Below are 26,382 nucleotides of genomic sequence, written 5' to 3' on the forward strand. Positions count from 1 at the left end.
ATGTAGCAGGAGGTTTTGAAAACAGCGTATAGCTCCTTTATATGAGGCACATTCTGCCCATCACATCCAGAGTCATACACTGATGGCAGGGGATTTTGTAGTAGGGGACCATTGGTACTAACTAATTCCATTCATACGCTTTCACACACTGCTGAGGAGCAATTTGGGGTTCAGTGTCTCCCCAAGGACACTTCCCTTGTGACTTTAGTAGTTGGTTTTGAACCAAGAACCCTCCGATTGAGAGATGACCCACTCTACTACTGAGCCACAGCAGTGTTAGTCGGTCATTTGACTTAATCTAGATATATGCGGGCTGCATGGTGGTGCAGTGGGTTGCTGTTGCCTCAGAGCTAGAATGTTTCTGGTTCGAATCCCCGGCCGGGCAGGTGCCTTTCTCCGGGCACTCCGGCTTCCTCCCACAGTCCAAAAACATGGGCTGTTTCCGAAACCGCCTACTATACTAGCAGTACGTACTGATTTGTCCAAAATTCAGTATGTAGTAAGTAGTATGTGCACAAGAGCGAAATCTGCAGTAAGCCAAAACTCCCCGGATGTCTACTGATTCGGGAAAATTTCACAGTATGCATCGGACCAGTCTGCCTCACGTTCTGTTTCCCACAATGCACAGCGCTCGTTCTGCTTTTTCTTTTTCCTCATTTTTTTTAAGGGAGGAAATCCGTTTTTGGGTGCTGTGAAAGTTATCAAATTACCTATAAACCACTTCATAACTTTTTAAATCATAAATGGATGCTAAATAAGCATTTTATTTATCGGCTTCGGCGTTGTTTACTTCCGCTTTCCGAAACCGGAAATCCAGCGACGTCTGGCTCAGCATGCTGCATGACAGATCGAACAGAACAGTCATACTACATACTAAATTCAAACGCAGTATGTAGTAGGCAATACCTACTGCCTACTACATTAGTAAGTAGTATGTAGCAAGCTGTTTCGGAAACAGCCATGCTCATCAGGTTGCTTGGTCACTCTAAATTGCCCGTAGGTGTGAGTGTCTGCATGAATGGTTGTCTGTCTCCCTGTGTTAGCCCTGTGATAGGTTGGCGACCTGTCCAAGGTGTACCCTGCCTTCCGCCCGAAGCCAGCTGGGATATGCTCCGGTCCCCCGTGACCGCTGACGGGATAAGCGGTCAAGATAATGGATAGATGATATATGCAATTTAAGCTGTCCCTTCAGGGAGGGGGTAATGTTTTACTGAATATAGCATGGCTGTGATTTGGTGTTGGGCATTGGGTCAAGGTAATCATATAACATCACTACCTGGAGTAGAAGTAGTAGTATATCGACTCTACAATAGGTAGATAATATTAAAAATAATAATGAAAATTAGAGTATTATCTTTGGTTGATGTAATTACTTATTTCAGTTTGCCAACAGAACGACTTCCAGAAATACCAGCTTGATATATCAGCACTCAAATATACCTCTTATCCAATGAACTCACAGGTTGTTACTCTGAACTGTTATGTAAAAGTTTTTACGAGACAATTTTATTCCTGCCAACCTCTCATCACGTGGACTTCAGTCATGAAAATCTTTATTGTTTGTTTTGTTATAGTTTGTGGATTTCTAACACTAATGATCCCCAACCGTTCCCCGGATCCCTCGCTTGGTATTTGTGAAAAGCTTACATCTGTGGTTTTTATCCCTGTAAATAACAAGAAAAAAAAAGAGCAGCAATTTCCAGGTCTTACCTCCGACATATGTGATGCTACACAGAGCTGAAAAAGATGACGTATGTCGGATGAGTATTTATGTAAAAGATCCTCTGTGGGCTAAGTGGGGAGATAATGGAAATAAAAAACAGGTGTGCCTGTGGAACTGTGTGTGTGTGCATGCACGTGTGTGTGTGCACTTCCCCGACCTTTTCAGACATTAAAGAGGAAGCTGCTGCAGGTGTTCCTTTTTACATTTCTACAGATGCACAACATAAATAAAGATCAGCATACAAACACATGCACACACAAACACGCCCCCCCCTTCATCCTATCCCATCAGACTATTTTTACCTCTTTCATTAGGAGCCGGCAACAGCTTGGATCATTTAGCTGGGGACGGATGTAATTTAAAGCAAGCTGCATGTGTGTGATTGACATTTTCTGTATTACTTGGACAACAACATGACAAATTTATATTTGTCCAGTGTTTCAGTGCTCTTTGACACTCATGTTGTACTTTTTTCTCTGTATAAAAGGTATATCTGTATATGTGGAAGACATTTTTGCATAGCATATACATTGTAAGAGGTTAATTCCACTTGCATGTTTGTTCTCATTGTCTGTTTGTTTTTTTCCACTCTATGAATTAAAAATGTGTGAACAGAGAAGAGTCACAGTAATTGAAAATGAATGAGACTTATATATTTAGAACTGAAAAAAAAAAACAGTGATCCAGACCAGCCACATCCTAAAGTCTTTAGATCAGTGCAACTTGGAGCGACATGAATCACCCTTCACAGAGTCTCTATCTGTTACTGTTTGTCTCTCTCAGATACCTCTTGTCTGTTTTTCCCTTCCTTGTCTGTGTTTTGGTTTCCATCTTTCCTTTCATCTGGGGTTAGAAAATGGAGGAAAAAAGAACCTCTGAATGGTGGGATTGGGCCTGGTGTTATGTGGCCGAAGCCCGGACGTGTTCTAGTAGAGTTGGAGAAATCAGAGAAGCTTGAATGGAGAAAAGCACAGCTGGTAGAAATAAATGTGTCCACCAGGAGGAGCTTTAGCAGAGTCACATTACAAACATGGGTCCCAATAACACACACATGGACAACAACTCTGGAACTGTTCTTTGAAGTCAACTGTTGATTTAATTACGTGTAATTGTCCTTTATATGTGGATATGTAAACTAAAGTGTTAATGGAAAGGCTAAAGTGCCTAATAGAGTCATTCTCTTCTTCAAGCTGTGAAACTATTCATTACTTTTATTCCAAATTACTTTTATGTTTCTTTTGAGCAGTGAGGTCCACACCTATATGGCATGGCATAGGGCTAAGACTCATCCCCTTTTTTTGTCCAGGCCTTCCTTTGACTGCAAACATCAACAAGAAGTCCCCCAAGTCATTCCTCGCGATAACAACCCGTTTTGTATTTACTCAGACGTCTGACAACATCAACATGTGTCCGCTGCCGCCGTGTGAACCAGCAGTTTGACGGCGGGATGCAGAGCATAGAGTCAGAGCGCACAGATCGGCCTGCAGCGCACAGAGGATATACTTCCACTATATCTTATTATGAACACTAAATGAGTTCTCAATGATACTTAATTGACCATGGGTTGAAGATTTGCAGGTGTTAGTAAGAATTATCATGAAGATTTAAAACGTATTCTCCTCTCCATGAGGACTTTAAAAATGACATTTAAGGCCCTAAAAGTTCTTTAACCCTCCTGTTATGTTCGTTTCTCTGGAGCAGCAATAATGTTCCTGGGTCAATTTGACCCAGGGCATATTCAATTATCCAAAAGTGTCAGAATCCAAAAAAATCCCAATACATATTTGTTTCAATCTAAATTTTAACTCCATTACTAACCATTTAAATCAAGATTTGGTCCATTGGTGTTCTTTAATTCTCACAGATCATGGTTCAATGAGGACTAACTCACAAGCCCTAAATATAAAGACAATAGTTTGACATGACAAATATTTGTTTTTATTTTATTTTAAATTTTGAATCTTTTTATTTTTATGAAGTGTTGTTGATTAATTAACAAGACTCAGGCGCATTTAGCTGGTTTGGAAGGCAGATATAGCCTAAAATAGACTTTAAAAAGGGTCAATTTGACCCGCAACATAACAGGAGAGTTAATAGTTCATTCTTATTAGTCTATTCCCCCCTTCACCATCAGTGACTTATTAGGCTACACAATTAGGACCCTAGCAAGGCTCCATGAGGGACACCAAAGTAACGAGGTGCTTCTTTGGATACAGTTGTAACATTCAAATTAAAAGGAACTTTTAGTGAGTTGCCTTATCTGTGCTTCATAAAGAGGTTGCACTTCTATGTCTTCCTCTTCTATGCTCGGATGTTAACCTGAGCAAATTGCTGTTATCGGGGCTTATTCTCATGTTAATGCCCCCAGTTTGTGAGGCATTAACTAACCAGGGCATAATCTATCCACGGGATCTCCTCTGGCACCCCCAGGTTCCCTGTGGGCTACTTACACAGTGACAGCAAGACATCTCATCGTCCAATGAATGTAGCTGATGTTATTGCGCACTGACGCCAAGGCTGCAATCTTTTCATTAATCGAGCTTTTAGTGGGCCTGTTTTCCCAGTTGTTGTAAATCGTAATGGTCCTAGAGGTCTGCAGACTAACACACCTTGTTTATTGACACGGCTGATGTGAATGGAGACTTTACATGTCGCGGGCGGGGTGATGTTTAATCAGATTACCGCTGCTTGTGCGTGCGTGTGCGTGTGTGTGTGTATGTGTGTGTATGTAAGAGAAAGAGGGGGAGGTGGGGTCGGTCCGGGAGGGAGGGGTATGCAGGCGACCCAGGGGGTAGGTAGTGTTGCCGGACGGAGATGCTCACACACACATCGTGGAGAGAGAGAGAGAGAGAGAGAGAGAGAGAGAGAGAGAGAGAGAGAGAGAGAGAGAGAGAGAGAGAGAGATTCAGAGTTCCAGAAACAAACACTCCCGGCAGGCAGACAGGCAGAGCGGTGTGTGTGAGTGTGTGTGTGCAGAGATGCATCGCTGTTGGTTTAGTTCACGCTCATATTCAGCAACCAAACAACAAGAATAGGGATCTGATTTCGTCTCTTGTATTTTGGCTTGAGGAGCGCAAACGCGCGCGGACCTGTTGGTTCTTTTTGGAGAACAAGTCCTGAAACTTTTAGGGAAACTCCTGCAAACTTTTACAGGAAGGCGATGCAGAGACGGGAGTGTGTGGAAAGCAGGGTGATGTGACCCTGTGTAAACTCTAATGACCACCTCTCTCTCCCAAACGCACGTGAAACAGCAGCAGCAGCGCGTCCATGTCCAGGCTCGAGCCAGCATGACTCTGTCCGGCGGTTTGTCGGATACTTGTCAGCTCGTTTTACACGACCGCATGGAGCCGGAGTTGTGGAAATAACTGGGCTTTACTCATGCTTTCTTGGGTATAGTCACTGCAGCACGTTGGGAAGCAAACACCAACCATCACGCACACTTTTTTTTGGAGAGAGAGAGAGAGTTACGATGCGGGGGACTTTGGGCGCTTTCATTCAGTCCTGTGTGATCCTCCTGGTCCGAGCAGACCACTGGAGGCTGAAGGACTCCACCAACTGCGAGCTTAACAAGAAAGTAAGTTATTAGAAAGTACAAACAAGTCAGATGTTACACTGCTTATCTGGTTATTCAAGCTCCTCAACCTACTGGACTTCTTAAATTTACATTGTCTTTTATTTAGTTGTAGCATTTCAAGTGTCAGCAAATAATCCTAAATTATCTGCATCAGAGACAGATTACTTTAGCAAGTTGTAGTCCTGAAACAGTTTTTTCAATAGTTTTTAGTTGATTTCTAAGTAAACAGTTAATTGAAATGTTCATACATTGTAGAAAATTGTTAAAAATGTTAATCACAAATCTCCTACTTATCCTTTTAAATTTATTTTTTCCCATTAACCAAGAAATTCATATAATAATGACATCAAAACTGGCATTTGGCAGGATAGGTTTTGGATAAATAAATTGTCCTATGTTATAGATAATCAAACAATTTAAAGTTATGTGTGAATTTACACAATGCACTCATTGTGTGCATTGCTTTTAACTATAACATATTTGTCTTTATGCACTGTCTACTGGTCTAAAACACCAAAAGACTCATTGTGTCTCCTTGTATTGTATTTTGCTACTGAATCAACTCTCTTACATCTCCTTTCAGTATCTCATTGTTAAAATGCACAGCTGTGTTCTGTAAACTCACGATCAGACAGTTTTCTGGTCAGATCCAGAAGAAAGGAACCATCCAACTCAGTGTCTGACAATCGCTGACATGTGTATTGTTAATTTGGCACCTGGGTCCTAAGTGGCCTGTTAATACGTCATTATCAGTCTGTTAGGAGTCGGTCTAATAAACAGCCTCTTGTAGACAAAGTGGTGGATGTGCTGCTTGGTGTCAGACAGGCTCAGTGTTGGATCATTTGAAGTAACTGGCATAAAGCAACCTTCAAGTGAAAAACCTGACATCTCTCCTTTTGTGCTTCAATGCCGATCATTTGGTTCCCACTTTAGAATGTCCACTGATGAAAAATGAAGTCATGAATGTGACATTTTGATAATAATCATTTTCACTGACTTGAAATACAAAAGTGGGAAGGTTATCTGCTTCTAACTATTTCCAAACATCCAATAGGCCATAAATCAAACACCCACAGAATAATGAACACATCAATAAATCCTGATGACATCTGTATGGTGACCTTTTTTATCTTCCCTCCAGCAAACGGACCTTAACTCCTTCCTGTGGACCATCAAACGGGACCCACCTTCATATTTCTACGGCACAATCCACGTTCCCTACACCCGTGTTTGGGACTTCATCCCTGAAAACTCCAAACAGGCCTTCCAGGAGAGCAACATTGTCTACTTTGAGCTGGACCTGACTGATCCTTACACCATCTCAGCCCTGACCAGCTGCCAGCTGCTTCCTCAGGGTGAGAACCTACAGGACGTCCTGCCCAGGGACATTTATCGGAGACTCAAGAGACACCTGGAGTATGTAAAGCTCATGATGCCTTCATGGATGACCCCGGATCAGAGGGGGAAAGGGCTGTATGCGGATTACCTCTTCAACGCCATCGCCGGGAACTGGGAGAGGAAGCGGCCTGTTTGGGTGATGCTGATGGTGAACTCGCTAACTGAGGCTGATATAAAGACACGAGGGGTGCCGGTGCTGGACTTGTACTTGGCCCAGGAGGCAGAGAGGATGAGGAAGAGGACAGGGGCTGTAGAGAAAGTGGAGGAACAGTGCCATCCACTCAACGGGCTCAACTTCTCCCAGGTACGTTGGAAACTGTTCAAATTGATGAAGGCTACTTAGCAGCCTACCTTTTCAACAGAGTGATCAGATTATGATTGTGTCTGTGGATTATGCTGCTTTTTAAGCTGTGCTGATAAAAGTGAAGGGAACTGACAAAGGCCCCTGAGCACTCAGGGGCTAACACATTTTCAGTTATGTTTCCACGTGAAGTGTGGAAAAGCTCAGGACTGTCCCGCTGTCAAATTGTCAGGGATTGTGATGGACGTTTTGAATGCATAATATCACTCTCTGTGAGTCCAGACGTCAGAAGACTTTCCTGTGGGACTTGTAGTTCATAGCTAAAACTTTATGTTTTAGGAGTCATTTTCAGACCCCCAGACAAAGTAGGCTAGCATGGACACTGAGGCTGGGCTAAATCACAAATAATTTTACCAGTGACAAATTTGAGTGACATCTTCTTGTGACTGACATGTGGTTATTAATTGCTTTTTGAGGAATTGTGGGTGCTTCAATAGACTTTTGTATTGGATGGACATTCATGGCTTGAAATTACATGATCACATGAAGCTTGATGAGATGAATGGCTTTAAAATTGAAAATGTATATTACGTATATACATATTCTAATGTTAGCAGCTTGAGGAGAAAAAAGACTTGCTTTGGTTGTCAAGACACAGAAGCTTCTGGTTGCATCAAGGTGAAGACTTTGCTTTGTGGACAAGCAGAGGACAGTGAGTTAACCATTGGTTTATTAGAACTTCCTGCTTCCACAACTACTTCTAGGGCTGCAACTAACGATTCTTTTTGGTGTCGACTAATCTATCAATAATTTTTTCGATTAGTCGACTAGTCACGATTATATGGCTCAAGTATTTGAGGGGGCATTTTTGGACTACGTAACATAAGGGGACTTTTATTGTGAAGGGTTCTTATGGAACGTGATGTTTATCTTCGAAGTAGCTTAACTACGATAGCGGCGGCCGCAGGAGTTAAAATATGTACAGTTGTTAATTTAGCATTTAGCTTCAAGTCACAGCTACAGACATCAACCCTACACGTGTTGGACTTTAGAAAACAGTGTTAACACACTGTGAAGCAGGTTGCATATCATGCAAAATTGACTTTTTAATGGTTCTCTACCTGAAATATGTGTCCCTGGCATGTCTACAAACCCCCCGAGAATGAAATAAATCCATTCTGCCCCTGTTCTGATTTCTCCACCTTTCTGTAAATGTGTGCTGAAACAAGCCGTTTCAGTTTTCAGTGTTTTTGTTACGTCACAACAATATCCGGTCTGTCACGGAGTCAGAGCTCGGATCTTGTTCAGCCCATAGACTGTATAAAATACAACTCAACCCCTCCTCCGTTTTTCATTACCTGCACACATGTGTGCTAACAAGGAGCTTAGGAGGGAGGCATGCTAGTTGTAGGCTGTCTTAATAAACACAAAGGTCGGTTTTACTCCCCACGTCTGCAGATTTGAAGATCTAGTGGATGATTTTTATTTTCCATGGAAAAGTGCTAGCGCTAGTTAGCATAGCCACATAGCTACATGTTCGTAGCTGTAGCTGTAGCTGTGTAACAAGACACACGTCGACATACTGACAAATAAAACAACAAGAAACACAGAATCTGTGACCAATCCTTCAGAAAGGTCCTGCTGCCTTTCTGGCAGAGGTCGGTTTTACTCCCCACATCTGCAGGTTTGAAGATCTAGTGGATCATTTTTATTTATCATGGATAAGTGCTAGCGCTAGTTAGCATAGCCCATAGCTACATGTTCGTAGCTGTGTACCAAGACACACGTCTACATACTGACAAATAAAACAACAAGAAACACTAAATCTGTGACCAATGGTTCAGAAAGGTCCTGCTATTGTGTATATTCAGCCAACATGTAAACATTAGATCAACGTGCTGGAGAGCCGAGGCCACATCCACTTCCTGAGGGGGCGTGGTCAGAGAGAAAACAGACTGTTCTGAGGAGGACTGAAGAAGAGGGTTTTTCAGGCATGCCAAAATCTGATTTCAAAGTGTTTTTTTCAGCATAAACTTTAAAGACATGTTTTGGGGACCTCTTAGACCACTATATAATGATGAAAAAAGCGAGATGTTACCTTTAACACACTTTGAAGCAGGTAGAGCCGTATCAACATTTGCAAATCCCTGCATCGCGTGCTGCAGCTGATAAGTGTCTCCTCTCTGTGCCACAGAGGGTAACACAGAGAGGAGGGGGGTCCGGTCTACGTTGTTGTCTGTTACATATCAATCTGCTACGCTACAATGTTTACCTGCCACTTCACTTCTATCACACATACACATAGTTGGCCTGGTTAGCAGTGCATCACCACAACATGCTGTTTCGGTAGTGTTGTTTTGGCCGGAAACAATAATAATAAAAACAAAAATATGACGTGTTGACCTTACATTTTCTGCGGCGACGAATTTTTGTAGTCGACGTAATTGATTATGTCGACTAATCGTTGCAGCCCTAACTACTTCTTCAATCTACACTGTGCGTTTGTTTTTTTGCTAACGGTTTTAGACGACAGATGCTTTATGAGGCAGCAGGTGTTTTCATCCTTCTGAAGTCGTTTTCAATAAACTCAGTGTCCCATCTTTTCCTCAGAGGATGTGTACTATAAATAAAAAAGGACCAGATGTATAGATTCAGTTTGTTACAAAGGAGGCCTGTAGTTTTAGCTTTTCCTTCTGCTTCCCATGGCTTTACCAAATGTAGGAAGGTGTGCTGTTAATAATCAGCTGTACAAACATTCAGCCGTGCTCCACCACGCTCTTTGTTATTAAAGAAAAATGGATCCTAATGACTCAAGTCTGAAATTACCAGAAAAAAAGGGACCTTGTTCCTCAAGCCGCACTCTAAGTCCCCTCGTCTGCCTGACTGTCTCTACGTCTATGCCCCTCAGTGACCTTTTCACTATAACAAACATGTCCAAATGGCGGCAGTCACTATGAAATCATGTAGCATATTATTGAGGAATTTCTGCTAATGCTGGTCAGGAGCTAAGGGGATTACACTTGACCATTTAGCTTAACACCCAGAAGCTTTAAGTGTTGTTATTTTAAAGCAGGCCTCTCAGACGTCTCAGAAACCAGCCGGCGGCACTTTTATTAGCTTTCTCTGAGTGGTAGAAGAAGAAAGGGGGAAGTTAAATTGAAATCATTCTATTATTGCAGTATTGTTGTGTTGACAAACACATAGCATTGATTAATATATATCTGACCAAGATGAGGTGATTGAAGTTAGCTTTCAACTTTGAAGTTATTGCTTCTCACATCCTCAGTCATGTTTCTTTTTTTGGCAGATCAGACCTAACAATTTGATGTGTTACTTCAAATAAGCATGAGTGTTATTGACTGGCTGTTGTCACCTGACATACTAAAACATCAGCCTCTGGTCGACCTTGCTCTGAAATGCTCTCTTGTGGTTGCATGAATATTGATTGTTCTGTCTTGGGCAATGTTTTGGAGACTTATTGAATGTACAAGGTGTCTGACTTTTACAATTGAGATAAGGGTTTTACACATTTCCATTGTTTCTTTTGAATGTATGATTACTAAAGAAACAACATAAACAACTCAAACCATTTATATTGTACGGCCCAAAGAACCCCAGGTGTGTACAACTGCTCTTTTGCCAGTTTTGCTCTTTTGCCAATCGCTTGGCAATTTGCTGAGGAGTCATCTGATTCTGACGCAGACACCTGGGGCAGAGAGGAGTACAGCCACTGCATCAATCCTTTTGAGGACATAGATAGTATATATGTTTCTGTAATTTATGTGTATAGTTGGTAAAGATCATCTGTACTTTTTGCTCATTTTTACTAAATAAGTTACATCTCTCTCTCTCATTATGTTCATAGTTAGTGAAAATTATTTGCAACTTGTTTATTTGCACTGAGTATATCTCAAATCCTTAATGAAGACAGTTTCCACTATTTGTTACCATGTTTGCATGTGTTCTGAAAAGTCACTTTTGCTTCTGTGTCCTAATTTATGATATAACAACATTTCTACTTACTCTCAGACTTTTTTGGACGCATCTACATGGTCAGTAAATGATACATAAGAACACACCTGCTTTTTCCACTAAAAAACGCCCAAGATAACACTACAATAAATGTCTGTAACTTGCTCAGTACAGGTGTGATAGTGACAAAAATTCATTTGGAAGTCTAAAACACCCAAGTAAAACTTTTTAACAATACAAAACTTCCTGATGTTTTGTCTGAGTTCACAGTAAAACAATTCTGAACGTTTTTTTAAAAACTTCAGTGTTTTCATCCATCATCAGTCAAAACAAATGTTTCAAAAAACGCTTTCTTCCACCTCAAAAACATCGCCCGTCTCCGCCCCTCCCTTCCTTCACTGCAGCTGAAACTCTCATCCACGCCTTCATCACCTCAAGACTCGATTATTGCAATAGCATCCTCTACGGTACACCCAACACCCTCCTCAACAAATTACAATACATACAAAACTCAGCTGCACGCCTCCTCACTCACTCCCGCTCCAGAGACCACATCACCCCAGTCCTCCAGAACCTCCATTGGCTTCCCATCCCCTCAAGAATATAGTACAAGATCCTCCTCATCACCTACAAAGCCCTCCACAATCTAGCTCCCTCTTACCTCACCGACCTTCTGCAGCCATGTAATCCCTCCCGCAACCTCCGCTTCACCAACGCCAACCTCCTCACCCCTCTCACCAAACCCAAGCACCGAACCTGGGGGGACAGGGCCTTCTCTGTCGCTGCCCCCACCCTCTGGAACTCTCTCCCCCAACACCTCAGATTCTCTCCCTCACTCACCAAATTCAAATCCGGACTCAAAACACACCTTTTTACAAAGGCTTTTAACCTATAAGTGATTGATTTTTTTCTTGTTTTGTTTTATTTTGCTGCCTTGCTTTTTTTTGCACTGTTTTCCTTTGCTTTTCTATTGTATAATTTTATTTTCCTGTAAAGCGCTTGGAGAATCTTTTAAAGCGCTTTTATAAATAAAAAGTATTATTATTATTATTATTTTTAAAACTGGTACTTTAAATGCAGCACAGTGAAAGATAAGGTTCTCCTGAATAATATTATGTATGGCACTTGATGCTGAGTGCTTCAATAGGTTAGAAAAACAAAATAAATACAGGAGAGTCTGGCGCCCCAAAATATGGTCTAGGTCTAAGGGTTAAGGAGTGCATAAACTGTGCATAAAGTGAGGTGCAGGGCACCTAAACAGCAGTATTCTGTCTTTTATTTTATTAGGTGTGCTTGGGAATAACATGAAACAAACTAATCAGGATCTTCTCCCAGTCTGTCTACCAGCCAGGCACGCCCTCATCTTTTGCGTGTCTGTTATGGTGGGTTTAACTCATAATTTACCCTTCAGAAGGCCTTGTGTGGTTTTGCCACTATCAGATAGAGTGGCACCAGAGTTATTTTTGTTGGTCTGAGGCCTGGTCATTTTGCAGTTTCTGGCATGTTCAGGGCTCTTGCAGGAATCCAGCAAAGATCCCCTTGGTGAAGCAAACATAAAAGGAGGTAGCAATTAGCCTGGGCTCGTCATCTGGCATCACCAGATCGGCTGCACAAAAGCGGAACAATGAAATCAAGAGACAGGGAGACAATACGAGTGTCTGTGCCTATGTAGCTGCGTTTGACTTTTTTACTTCACAAAATGTCAATTCTGGCTCAACAACTCTGAAGAAAATAAAAACTCAGAGAATTGTCAAAATGAAGTACAATTTACTCAACGTGACCAAACACAGAATCAGTGTCTGTAGTTAAACAATGTCAAATGGTTTGCAGATTGTAGCAGAACAAGCACCATCATCCTTTGGTCCCCCTCGCAGGTTAGCGTCAACATGCCTGCGATGGTTACACATTTCTCCTGTCGAGTGGTAATGAGCCACTTCAACCTTACACAGCCTACGTACAACTCTATCTCCATTTTTCTAGATCAAAACACCACCAAATCACGCCACACTATGAGTTGACACTCAGCATCCATGCAGTAAAGCATCATAGCATTGTGGTAGTAGCCACTAACCAGAGCTACAGTCCAGAAGCAGGTGGCTTCACTACAGCTTAATGCACCATAAAACCAGCATTTCAGTACTTCAATAACAAGAATATTAATCATTTGTTTCATAGATTAGTAATTCTGGTGATGACCGGCAAAGGTGACAACATTTAATAGATGATGCGCACATCACTAGTCTGAAGATTATGTATCATTTAAGTAACCGCTAAGTCCTCTCCCACTAGCTATTGTGCTAGTGACCAGGACATGGGTCACAAGCGCAGTAGCTTTCTGCATCCTCAGACAATGCTCCGACAACGTGCCTGCTCAAATCTCATTCAAAACTGAAACACCATTGCCTGTTCAAATGGGCTCAAGTAAATGAGCTAGTTACCCTTCACATGAAAATTGACAACAGTGTTAGCTGGAAACGTTTGCTGGGCTGCACTTTGTCTTTTTCTGTTCTTTTTTATTTTACTGTTATTGTGAACACAGAGTGGATCATGTAAAGATAGAGCGTTACAAACTTACAGTCTGATCTATGTGCATAAATGTAGTATTACTTATCAACAGCCATAGCATTGAAATTGTAGGAGAAAACAAGCAGCCAGTGGAAGTTCATGTAGTCCCTATGTGATGCCTCAGTGGCCCTTACAGCACTGACACAGCGAGACAATTTCAAAGTACTGTTCCTCATCTCTGAATTTATTCACTTGGCCACTAGAGGTATAGTGTGACCACTTAATTTTCAAGTATAAAACAAGCCTTACCCAAATCATCATATTTTGACAGGCCGTACTGTTGATTTTGGAAGACGCCAGCTGGTTAAATTACTTTTCTGTTTACACACGGGGCCTGTTACTGGATATCAGAGAAAGACAGTGGGTGGCTTAAGTTGGATTTGTCAACAGGGCTATAAAGAAAGAAAACCTCCCATCATTACAGCTTTCATTGAATTAGGTCCACAAAACCTCCATAAAACTCAACAATGACTTCTAGTGTCCCAGAAACCACCCCTACCCTGACACTGCACCAACACGGCACACAGCTTGGCTCTCTGTAATTTCCACACTCAGTTTCATTCTAATCAGCAGCAGCTTGATGGACGCCTTCACCCTGCTGGCTTGTGGCGGCCCGCTTAATATTTCTGTAAACATTTCCTTCACAGTTTAGCAACGTAGTTGAAAAGGGCAACTCCATTTAAAGCCTTTTAGCTCAACTCGACTGTAAGATGTCCAGATAGAGTGCGATGAGTGAGATACACTCTTGGTGAAACAGTACTCCCACCTCAGCCGCCATTGATGACTGAAAGCTCTGTTTAATCAGGCTACAGCTAGACAACCACATAAATTTATAGTCCATAACAGTCTCTGTGATGTTTTCACAGGCTATTGACATCTGACATGACCTCAAAGAAAGGGGAAAGGAAAATGGAAAGAACTGCATTTATTAAAGTAATGAACATTTCCCAATGTTGTTATCAAATAAGTGATGTCTTACCTGCCTGCTTGTCTTCGATTGTCTTCATACGTTGGTGAAATTCACAGCACATAGCGTCAATTAATCAATTAAATTGCTGGCTAAAGTAGATGAAGACATTAATGTATCAACACCGTAACACAAACCCCTCTATGGATGACTTGATTTTCATAGCAGCCCAAAGCAAACATACTTTACACTAACTGTGGTTTGTTATAAAGTTTGAAGGGGTGTTAAATCATACCTTTTATCCTTTCTCTTTTCTCTTTGGTCTTTATGCTTTTACTATTTTATTGTCCTGTTGTCCTTAAATTGGTCGTAGTGTTCTGTTGTAATGGTTTTAGGGTCAGTGTGTTGTGTTGTGCAGCCCTTTCGTCAACTTTGGATATCTTTAAATGTGCTTCATAAATGTACGATGTACGTACAGGTGATCAGACTGGAACTAATTTCATCGTGATTTGTCAATAAGCTTTAAAAATGTCTCCTGAGATACCAGAAGCTCAGTTGGCACAGTCCTTGGTGCATTGATCACAGGTTCCACTCGCAGCTTTGACCCTTCAATGCATGTCTCTCCAACTCTCTTTGCCCCACATGTCTCTCTTCAGCTGTCCTATCAATTCAATCTGAAAGGTTAACAATAATGATATGTAAAAGAATTCAAGTTTGGTTTAGTGTGTAGTTGAATGGTGGTTATGGGAATTAGAGCAAGACCCCTTGGTGAATCTATGTGCTCATAATGTCCTACCTATTATCAGGTTGTCAACTAAAGGCATACAGATGTTGGCACACTTAAAGCTCCTGTAAGGAACTTCTGGTTTGTGCTGATTTTAAACATGTAGTGTTTGTCTGGAATAAAATGTTTTTCGTGTTTTTTAACACTCAAATGAATCACTGACTGTGAAACTTAGCTGTGGTAATGTTAATACTGGCAGTTTTTTTGTGAATCACCTTGTCTGAAACCATCCCTTTGCAGTGGTTTCAGTCATGTCACTGATAGTCTAGTTTGCTCTAGTAGGTCATAAAGAGTCATCAATATTAATTTCAGTCAGTTTGGTGTCGGTTCCAACTGAAATCTCCTCACAGGGGCTTCAAAGATGATTTTATTAAGTGAATAATGATTTGAACTGAATGATTCCCTTTGAGGTCAAGTTAAAACATTAGTCTGCTTATTAGTTTATTCCACATTACACTGAACATTTCCTCTGGCTGTTGATGATGACAGGCTGAACGGGACATGGTGAACTTTTGATATTGTTGGTATTAACACCACCGCATATGGTTTAAGTTACTTTGAAATGATCAGCAACTTGGAGAAACACTGTCATGATTTTCTCTCAAGGCCAGTCTGAGATGGAAACTGTTTTGCTACAGTTTCAACAGGCCGAGGTTGTCCTCAGTGTCTCTTTTACTGGTGAGAATGAATTCCTGTTGTTCAAAGCTTGATCCGTAAGGCAACGGGACTGGTAAAAAATTCTCGAAGACTTTCTTCAAGAATTTCTACCAGTCCAGTTCCCTTAGGGATCAAGCTTTGAATTACCATGACCTGGATGACTGAGAACCTTCACAGACAATCACTGTTATTCTGGGCTTTTGACCAATCAGAATCAAGTATACACCAAGTGGCAACCTCGGGTCTAAAAATATGAGTCCAATGCAGAAGTGCTGAAAACTGCAGTTCATCGCGGATCCGCTTGAGGCTGGCTCCGGAAGGGCTGGAAACCACATACACACCAATTCAAAAAAGACAATCTTTACAGCAGAAATAAACATGTTTACAGCCTGGTACAAAACAGTGGACTACGAGTGTAGTCTGGATAGATCATTTCTCTATTCGCACACATTGTAGGGGGGATGAATTTTTGTTCTAAAGCAGCAATTTTGAAGATATTGAGATTACGAGTCTTCCAATGAGAGGCACAGCTGACTTGATTGACAGGTGGGAACACTGTAGCTGTTGGTTAGGAGGCTCAAAGCCCACCTCTTTACGTCACAATCGCCCAACAGCAGCAATATGGCTGCAGCTGCTGACCGGCCTCAAAACAGCGCTTCAGAAACAGATGGGTGATGTCACGGATACTACGTCCATATTTTATACAGTCTGGTATACACACAGCAAGAAGAAAACATGAATAGTATCTCCTACCTGAACCACATACTGTGACTGATGGGGCTGTTGGCTCTGATTTATATGAACCAACAAAGTTTTCTTTTTCATAACTCTTTGACTTATTGCTGTTTTGATTGATTACTGCAAAGCAAACACAAAATGTGATCGATCAATCTCCTGCCGAGCTCAATCAGACGGTGTAGACGTGTTGCATTTTGTCAGTGTTCTGGTTGGAGGATTGATGTATCATCTTGCTCATACAGTTTTTGCTGTACAATGTTATCTCTTCTTCTAAACTTAGAAGGGCCTTTATAAAGTTTCAAAACTATGTTAACATTCCCTCTGACATCATACAGTTAAAAAGCTCAACAAGTGTTGCATTAATTCACTGGACAGCTGAATTTTCTTTAACAAAACATGCTGTCTTTTTAAAATCTCATCTTAAAGTGACATCTCCATCTTTGAGTTTGCCTGCCACAGTACATGAAGCCCATTGAGCTCATTATTTTCAAAGCACAATGAATAATACTTTCTTTACTCAGATCTCTAATCTGTCCAAGCATGACTGCTCTTATTCTTGCGCGGTGCCCCTTGTCTTTTGAAGAGCGGGCCCGGCCTTGCCCATTACACTAAGTGAGCTTGTTGAGGACAACAATGGCCGCATGAAGGCTGCCTTTCTCTGTCCCTGTTGTTGGAAACCCGCGGGACATTCCACACCTCAGTGGAGCAGTCCTGCTAATGAAAGTGTTGTTTCTTTCCTGCCATCACTGCGAGTAATGGTGCATGGAGAGGTGATGAATGCAGGTCTCAGTGAACGTCTATGAGAGCAGGGACGGAATGTTTGAAGCCCGTTTTTGGTTCATTCATGACGAGGAGGGACTGGGACAAGGAGAGTTGAGATGCAGACTGAGATCAGTAGAGGAGCCATTAAGGAAGGAAGGCGTGACTCCGACTCCATTAAAGGTATCATGACTTTACCTCTGTTTGACAACCTAGGACCTTCAGATGTGGTGTTTTTGTTTCACTTGAACTGACGGGGCTTCAGGGCTCTGGATCTGCAGGGTTTCACAAGGCAAGGTCAGATGAAATCCAAACAAAAGCCACTTGTGTAACTTGACAGAAAGGCAAGGTTTCCAGCCTGAAAATACAGACAGTGTCTCAGATAAAAGAGCAATTCAATTCCTGTTACATTTTCATGACTCATTTCCCTGCCCTTTCTTCATCTCTGTCTTCGCCTGGGGAGAAACACAAGGTACAGGAAAGGTATTTCTCAAACTGGAACTACTCTAACCCCTTGCCCTATTTGAAACTGAGCATGATCCAGTCTTTTGACAAATGCAACACACACTTTCAGAAAAATGTTCCTCCTTTAATGTGTCTGTAACAGGAAATCAGACCCAAATGGGAGTTTTTTTTATCTGATATTGACTTTATCCTACTTTCCTCTACTTTTCCTGACATTACAACTTTCAAGAATTGGTTGAAATGACTGACACACAGTTTGAAGAATAATTTGTGTTAAAATAATATTCATTACACAAAGGACATGTTGTTTTAAGTCAATTACAGCAATAGGACAAGGTTCTGTATAAGTGGACTGTAACAGAAAATAAATCAAAATAACATTTTTTTTTAGAATCAGAATTGTGGGAAAATGTCTAGCATCATAAATCAGATCTGAGATGTTTTATGTAAGCAGACAGCTCACTCTGCACCAGAATTCATTGGATGGGATAGTTGCTGTCACAAAGTGTGACCATCTCAAAGCTCCCACACCCCTTCTTGTCCTGATGGTAAAAACCGCTAAGTGTGTTGGTTTTGTGGATATTATTAAAAGTGAAGCTAGACATCCTGGACAGCATAATGACTGTCCTTATTTTCCAGCTCAGCATGGGCAGCGCTTTGGGAAAGCTGCCAGTGGGTTTGCCCACAGAGGAAAATCTGTAAAAGTCTCTTCAGTAGTGAGAATAAATGGCAAAATAAGTATGATGATGATAATAGTGATAATGATAAGTCGGGGCGGGAGTCTTTGATTCTGGATTTGTTTCTTGGTGTCATGATTTGGTTCAAATCTCTTCTCCCTAAAGGGGATAGTTAGGATTTCATAAGGTGGGGTTGTATGAGGTACTTGTCAGTTGTAAGGGTATTACCCATAGGGGACGCCAGTCAGCTCAGCCCCTTTATTGAAAAACCAGGCAGAGACATGGCAAGGAAGCTAGGCTACATGCAGCTACAGACAGGGACTCTTAGCATATTGCCATTTCAAGGAGCAACTCCTATAACATCTCGCCTTCAATGTGAATGTCTCAGAGGCCTGATGCCGAGATCAAGTGGTCCCAATGCTGTGCTGGCATTGGAGATACTAATAGAGAGGCATTATAGAGGCAGGATAGGAAGGTGTAAAAGCACTGTGTGCATTAGGGATACAACACGGGTAGCCCTCTGATTTTGATCTGGTTTGGTCGTGACAGCCAGGATCATGGTTTTTTGGTGACCATTCTGAGACATTTAAGGTGACTTTTACAGGAAGAGCTGGGGTTAAGGAGGAAAAACTTATCATTTTGATTCCAAAGCTTCTTCTTTATTTTACATGTAAGCAAAAGAAAACCAAGTTCCCTTTATTATCATTTTTTCCCTAGTTTTATATTGTATCAAAAAGAACACTTTTTTTAGCACCATTTTTGGATGTGTCACATATGTCTTCTTCCGCCTAGCATAGGCCCACATATAGCCCCCCAGAAACCCCTCCTAAACAAGTATTTTCAAGTTCTGAACCCATCTAATGACAAATTAAAGAACAAACAAATAATACTCTAATCAGACAGATTTCAAGAGGAGGTTTATTTTGATATCAGCCCCACTCCCTTTTTCCTGGCTTTTCAAAAAAGCTAAGCTAACTGTCTCCTAGCCTAGCATCACATTACGTATCAACAATCTTCTCATCTTACTCTTGGACTGAAAGCAAACACTTATCCTCAGATGTCCTTTTCCTTAAGAAAATAACCATCTGAAGGGGGGAAATAGTTTCAGTCACTGCTTATATCCAGTGTGTGTGTGTGTGTGTGTGAGAAGACATGCTGGCATGATGACAGTATTACACACTTATACACAGGCAGCAAATCTGATTACATCTCATTTGTCAGACTGAAAACCCCACACCTATCCGGTCGTGATTGAGCGATCATACGAGGAGAATGGCCTGCAGTGATGAAATGTATACAGATGGATAGACACAGCCAAAATAATGACAGCAGCAATGCATCTTAATCTTTGCTTGAGTTAATAAGCTCATTAAGGTAATCTAAGTTGGACTTTAAAACTCTGCCAGATAATGTCTGGGCTTAAAGAGAATTAATTTTTCATCAGACAAATGATGAAATGTGGATTCAATAAACAGCCAATGAAAAAGGTACTCCATGTAAATGTCATCATAGGGAAAATGAACAGAAAACAAGCAACCTAATATCCTAAAACCAGAAAAAGTTACTGAAATATGTTAGCATGCATCTGTTTTTTTTAAAACTTTGTTTATTAAGTTTTGGGTTTATACAACATATAAACATGAACATACACATATCGACAAACTCAACTCGTACAGACAATACTCACGTTAACCCCACCCACCCCCCCGACCAAGAGCACATCCTAGATACAGAGCAACAAAGGAGATTCAGGAAGAGGAATAAACAGAAATAAACAAAATGACAAGGCAACAGATGGTAATACATTTTTTTTTTAAAGAGACAAACAAACAAATAGATAAACAGTTACAGATCCAACACATAAGCATCATTAACAGTAGCAAACAGGCCAACCAAGTGGGCATCAGTCAGCAGGCATCAGAGTCAACTCCTTTACAAACTCAACACATGGGGACCATACTTTAGTAAATTAGTCAGGGAAACCTCTCAGTGTATGTCTCATTTTCTTGAGTTGGAGCAGAGATAGCAACTCATGGACCCATCTTCTAAAGGAATGGGGTTTATTAGATTTCCAATTCATCAGAATGAGTCTGCGTGCGATGAGGCTACTAAATGCTACTACTTTCTTCTGTGCATTTGTGGCATCAGTATCTGTAGGTATCACCCCAAAAATGGCTGTGAGTGGGTTGGGCTTAAGAGGCGTATCACACAGAGCAGAAAGGCAGTCAAAAACCGAGGACCACAAATTGACGAAGGAGGGACAAGACCAGAACATAGGGCCCAACAAGACTGGGTTACTGCACCTAGGACAGTTGGGGTTAACAGTTGGATATATTTTGGCTAACCTGTTGCTGGAGTATTGAATTCTATGTAAAACCTAGAATTGAATTAACCCATGTCGTATTTAAATGGAGGAGGTGTGTACAGCAGAGATGCAATACGCACAGACATCCTCAGGAATTATTATTCCAAGATCATGCTCCCAGGTCTCCCTTAGTTTAGTCCTTATCGGGGGATCGATACTCTGGACAATAGTATACGTCCTGGAAATTAGGCCTTTGTCATAAGGATTCAGATTTAACAGCTTATGCATATGATCTTTGCTTGGGGGCTTGGGATAGGAAGAAAAATGTTTAGCAGCAAAGTTGCATGCTTGGAGGTATCTGAAAAAATGTGATTTTGGAATATTGTGTTCTTTGCAAAGAAATTCAAAAGACAAATGATTTTTTATCGAACAAATCTTGAAAGAAGACTAGTCCATGTCGGTGCCAGCCAGCAAAGGTTAAGTCCAATTGTGAAGGTTTGAAGATGTGATAAAAAGACATTGGAGAAAAACTATTTATCTGCTGAAAGTTCAAATATCTGCGGAACTGTGTCCAGATTTTAATGGAGTTTGATACCACAGGATTGGAGTAAATCTTGGTTTTACTGCATGCTGATAAGCATGCATCTTTTAACAGGAAAAATACACCTGATCCCTCGCTTTGGTGACATATAGCTGCAAATTCATCCTCCCTTATATTGAAGAAACAGATTTGTGTGATTGTGCACGTCTGTCCACCTCAATAACTAACAAATGACTTCAGTCTACCTTGATAAAAGAAGACAAACTTTCCGTGTTTAGCTGAAGTGTCATGTGCAGTTGTATCTGTTTATTATTGTTTGCGTCTGTGCGTGTATAAAGGTTTACATGTACCGACCATTTCTGTGCATGCTCACAGAGATTTATGTTCTATGAATGAGCGTTTGTGTGCGAGTATTTGTATGTTTATGTCTACGCATATGAGTGTATACAGTTTTATGCTTGAATTTCCATCGTGTCCTTACCTTTGAGTTGCTGGTTTCACGTGGCACTGCGGTGCTTGATTTCCTCCCCACTGTTGACCAAACACTTCCATATTAGATGTCTGGTGTTCCCTCAGACATTATCTGTACATCTGTCTGGATACGTGACACCGGAGATGTACAGATACTGTGATCCTCTGTGTTTTTGAAACCTTTTTTTTCCTCCTTCTTCTTAAAACCTTCAGTCATCCAATCATGGAATAGATGCTACTAAACCAAATATCCCCAGAGGATGTCAGTGTTGTTGCTTTCTGTAATGAGCTATAGATAAAGATTCATACGGTGTTTGTGTTGATGATAAGGTTTGAAACAGTCTTACTTTCATGCTCTTTTTATAGTTATTTTTGGCCTATCAGGCAGTTGAAGTGTGTTAGGAAATTTGGGAGTAGAGATTCAGGGACAAAATGCAGCAAAGGGGCGTAACCGGGAGTCGAACCAACAACCTCCGTTACAAGAAATACAGCCGTACCGTATGGTGCATGCTCCCTTGTTGCATGACTTTTGAACAAATTCCTCTCTTTGCTGATTTCATATTAAAGGAGATCAAAGTCCAAAATAAGATTTTCCATTCTTCTGAAAGTCCATCCACTTCCAGCGTTTTGTTTTTCCTATAGCGCCTTTGATTGAAGGCGGAACTGCACATATTTGGTAGCTGGATGCTGCCAAATATGTGCCAAAAAGGAGTCATCTTAGATCCTTGAAAGCATTAACAGTAATGCACTGCAGTGGAGGAGACTGACTTCTGGTGACTGCCGCAGGCTTTTCCTGGTTGTGTAACTCTGGCTTCTGCAGCTCAAAAGGGGATTTAATAGCTTGTGTCTGTGACTTAACACCAGGTGTCTGCAAAACTTTTGCAGACTGAAGAGAATCCATGGCATGATCATCACTCTGCACCCCTTAATACAGCTTTATGATATGTGTAGCTTCTTGAAAAATGCTCACTAACACTTTTTATCTGCACTTTTGAAAGAAAAAAACAAATCTGAAGCAAAGCAGAAAACATACTTTGGATCCCACAGGACTCATTAAGTGTCATTTGTATCTGTATTACTGTAAATATACCATGTATTAAAATAGAGTAATTCTGATTAGGCTAAATACATCTTGCAGTAATGCTTTAGTTGCCAAAATAGCTCCAAGATAACACTCAAGTTGAACCTGAAAATGAAATATTTAATAACTTGATCCACACCAAAGATTAATCTTTAGTAAGTCAAGTGAAACATTAAAAATAACTCTAGTTATTATAATATTCATCTCTGCCACTATTTTGTTTTAACAAGCAGTTTTCCATTCAGTGTTCCAACATGTGATTGTGAAAGCTTGCAGAGGGCAAACAGCCCACACACAAACATTTGTGATTTTGCCGCCCCACAGTGTGCCCCCACCCTCATTTAAGTAAGAAAAGCTCAGCGTCTACAAATGTACCTAACACTCACTAACAGCGGCCTTCCCATAAGTAAAGCTAAAGTAAGTTTGACGTAAGCGCCATTAGACTCATTACGATGCTAATTTGAATTTCCTTGGTGCCCATCATTCCCTCTATTGTCGTGTAAGTGAAGGTTTTTGCAGGCTGAATGCAGCCGAGACTCGGGGGTCACTCTCATTAACAAGCTATGACTCAAATTTGCATTTGACCAATCAAAATAAGGTGTGTTGTATATGCTCTTTAAGTGGAAAAAGTAATTGAATTAATAAATGTTATTAGATACATTTAAAGGCGCTGTGAGGAGTTTTTCACCAGCTGAGAAACAGACTCAAACCAACACTGATGCCTCTTTATGACCTTCAAAAGCAAACAAAACCATGAACAACACTGATACCTTCTCTGTTGTCATTTTTAAAGCCTTAAACCACTCAGAGGGGGTAGGTGTCAGACCACATGATTGACATTTGGTTTAAGAAACATCACCTTACATCTGTTTTCATGGCAAATAATCACATTGAGAGATACATCTGGCTGTTAAGAGACAGCAGGGTGAGGTTTTTGTTGAAAACACAACTTTTGCATTAGAGAACAAGAGATAAGAGGTATCACTTTGTCCGCTATGGGGCGCCAAAATTGATATAAATCAAAAGTTCCTCACAGCAGCTTTAATTAAGTGTTAAATGTAAAGAGTTTAGTGTATTTTTTAGATCCAGTGGTTGTGAAAAAGAGTAGCTCAGTTTGAACCCCTTTTTGCAGAAGAGTCGTTTGAGATCATAACATTGAAGATTTCAGGTAAATCTTCATCCAAATCACTGGCTGACATTGTTGTAACAAAGAACAGGTCAAAACAGGCCAAAGAACACTGGTTTGATGTGACATTGTGAGAATTATATGCTCGTTGAAACATCACTTTTTTGCTATTTTATTGTGACTTCATATTTAAACCTGTTCAAAGAGATAAGCATAAACTTACCTGAAAACTTTTGATGGATATGTAGTATTTACTATATCAAATTTGAATCCCTTATTTTTAAAAATATATTTTAAAAAGTGACATTCTGACATTACTGGAATGCTCAGCATGTACTTGTGACCAAACATCATTGAAACTCCTGATGTTTGTGCTTTTTTTTCCATTTACATGGCATAAAAGAACATTAAGGTGTTGCCTAGTGATATACTGTGAAAAGAAACTTGTGGCTACTTGATGACAATTAGATAACATGTGAATAAAGAAGGTTTTTAAGTTGTTGATACACATCAACAGTGATAACTGTAATACCTCTGTGGACAGTATAATGTGAATGAATCAGATGACTGTTGTTTAAAACATAACACACAACAGACATATGGTTGTACGGTGGCAGTAGACCAATCATACTTACTTGAAACTTGAAACCAGAACTTTCTTCAGTTAAAGAAAGAAAAAACTGAAATGATTGTTTTTGGAGCCAAGGAAGAAAGGTTAAAGGTTACTGCTCAGCTCCAATCTGCACAGATGAAATGTTCAAACCAAGCCAGAAACCTTGGTGTAGTCTTAGACTCAGACCTTAATTTCAGCAGCCACATTAAGACAATTACAAAGTCAGCCTACTATCACCTTAAGAATATATCAAGGATTAAAGGACTCATGTCTCAGCAGGATGCAGAAAAACTCCTCCATGCATTTATCTTTAGCAGACTAGACTACTGTAACGGGGTCTTTACAGGACTCCCTAAAAAGTCCATGAGACAACTGCAGCTCATACAGAATGCTGCTGCTCGAGTCCTAACAAGGACCAACAAAGTAGACCACATCACTCCAGTTCTTAGATCTCTTCACTGGCTTCCTGTCTGTCAGAGAGTAGACTTTAAAATCCTGCTGATGGTTTATAAAGACCTGAATGGTTTAGGCCCAAAATACATTGCTGATCTGCTGCTACTTTATGAACCACCTAGACCTCTGAGGTCATCAGGTACCGGTCTGCTTTCGGTCCCAAGAGTCAGAAGGAAACATGGTGAAGCAACGTTTAGTCATTATGCACCACATATCTGGAACACACTCCCTGAAAGCTGTAGGTCTGCTCCAACTCTCACCTCTTTTAAATCAAAGATTAAGACTTTCTTATTTACCTCTGCCTTCCTATCTTAGATTATTTTAACTCACTTTAAATTAAAATTTTAATGTAATTTTTAATATATTTCTAATTTTCCTTTTCTTTTCTGTTTTATTATATTTGTAATTTTAATTATGTTCTTTTATGCTTGTCTGAATGTCTCCAAATGTTTTTAATGTTTTAATGTAAAGCAGATGAGTTGCCCTCGTGTATGAAATGCACTATACAAATAAAGCTGCCTTGCCTTGAAATGGTTAAAAAAAACCTAAGTCTTCTTACAGCGGCTTTTGGTTTCACGTTCAGAGGCATATAGCATCATGTAAAAGCTGGAAAAAGAAACTAATGTGCACTATTTTCAAAACGGCATGAAAAGAGTTTAAAAAATCAGACCATTTATTAGTGGCGACTGTTTTGATGTGAGTGAAATGCACATAAGTGTAAGATAAAGTTACTTTAAGGACAGGTTGCTGTTTTCAACTGACCTCTTATAGTTCAAATATGAAGTCTTAAAAATTAGTTAACTACTGGTATGCATTATGCTTTCTCTGAACTGGCCAGGTCTGTAGCTGTTCTGGAAAAAATCAAACCTCTGCACTGCTGGTAGAAATGAGCCAAACCTGGCTGGACTTCAGCCAAGCAATATGAGGCCAAAGCTGTCCACACGCTCCAACACAGAGGATTAACAGATCCTGCTTTTTCAAAGAGTGTCACCTGGAACTTATGGAAAGATTTTGTGCAGCAGCCACTTTGAAATGGGGATTAAATTAATTTTTATTTGATTTTTCCCCATCCCCAAAAAAAGAGTAATATTCCTGTGCTATTTGTACAATACTCTGAACTAACCCTCAGAGCTGTTAAAGACTTTTTCTGTCACTCTTAAAAAAAAACTGAGACTCCATGGCTAGTTAAATAAAAAGTAGAAATGTACCCAAGAATGCCATTACTGCCCAGTCAAGGAATAAAGCAAAAACAACTTTATCATGTAATGTGAT

General features: G+C 40.5%; 1 protein-coding gene across 1 annotated transcript in view; it reads left to right on the forward strand.

Annotated features, from left to right (window-relative positions):
• The first annotated feature begins 4,587 nt into the window (after nt 1-4,587).
• trabd2a (TraB domain containing 2A) overlaps nt 4,588-26,382 on the forward strand; it is a 113,443-nt gene continuing 91,648 nt past the window's right edge. The window contains exons 1-2 of the mRNA XM_034709060.1: nt 4,588-5,297; nt 6,439-6,999. Of these exons, the coding sequence (XP_034564951.1) occupies nt 5,193-5,297; nt 6,439-6,999 (666 nt within the window). The 5' untranslated portion in view covers nt 4,588-5,192. The remainder of the gene's footprint in view (nt 5,298-6,438; nt 7,000-26,382) is intronic.

Source organism: Notolabrus celidotus, chromosome 19 (assembly GCF_009762535.1).
Source record: "Notolabrus celidotus isolate fNotCel1 chromosome 19, fNotCel1.pri, whole genome shotgun sequence".
NCBI classification, from domain to species: Eukaryota; Metazoa; Chordata; class Actinopteri; order Labriformes; family Labridae; genus Notolabrus; species Notolabrus celidotus.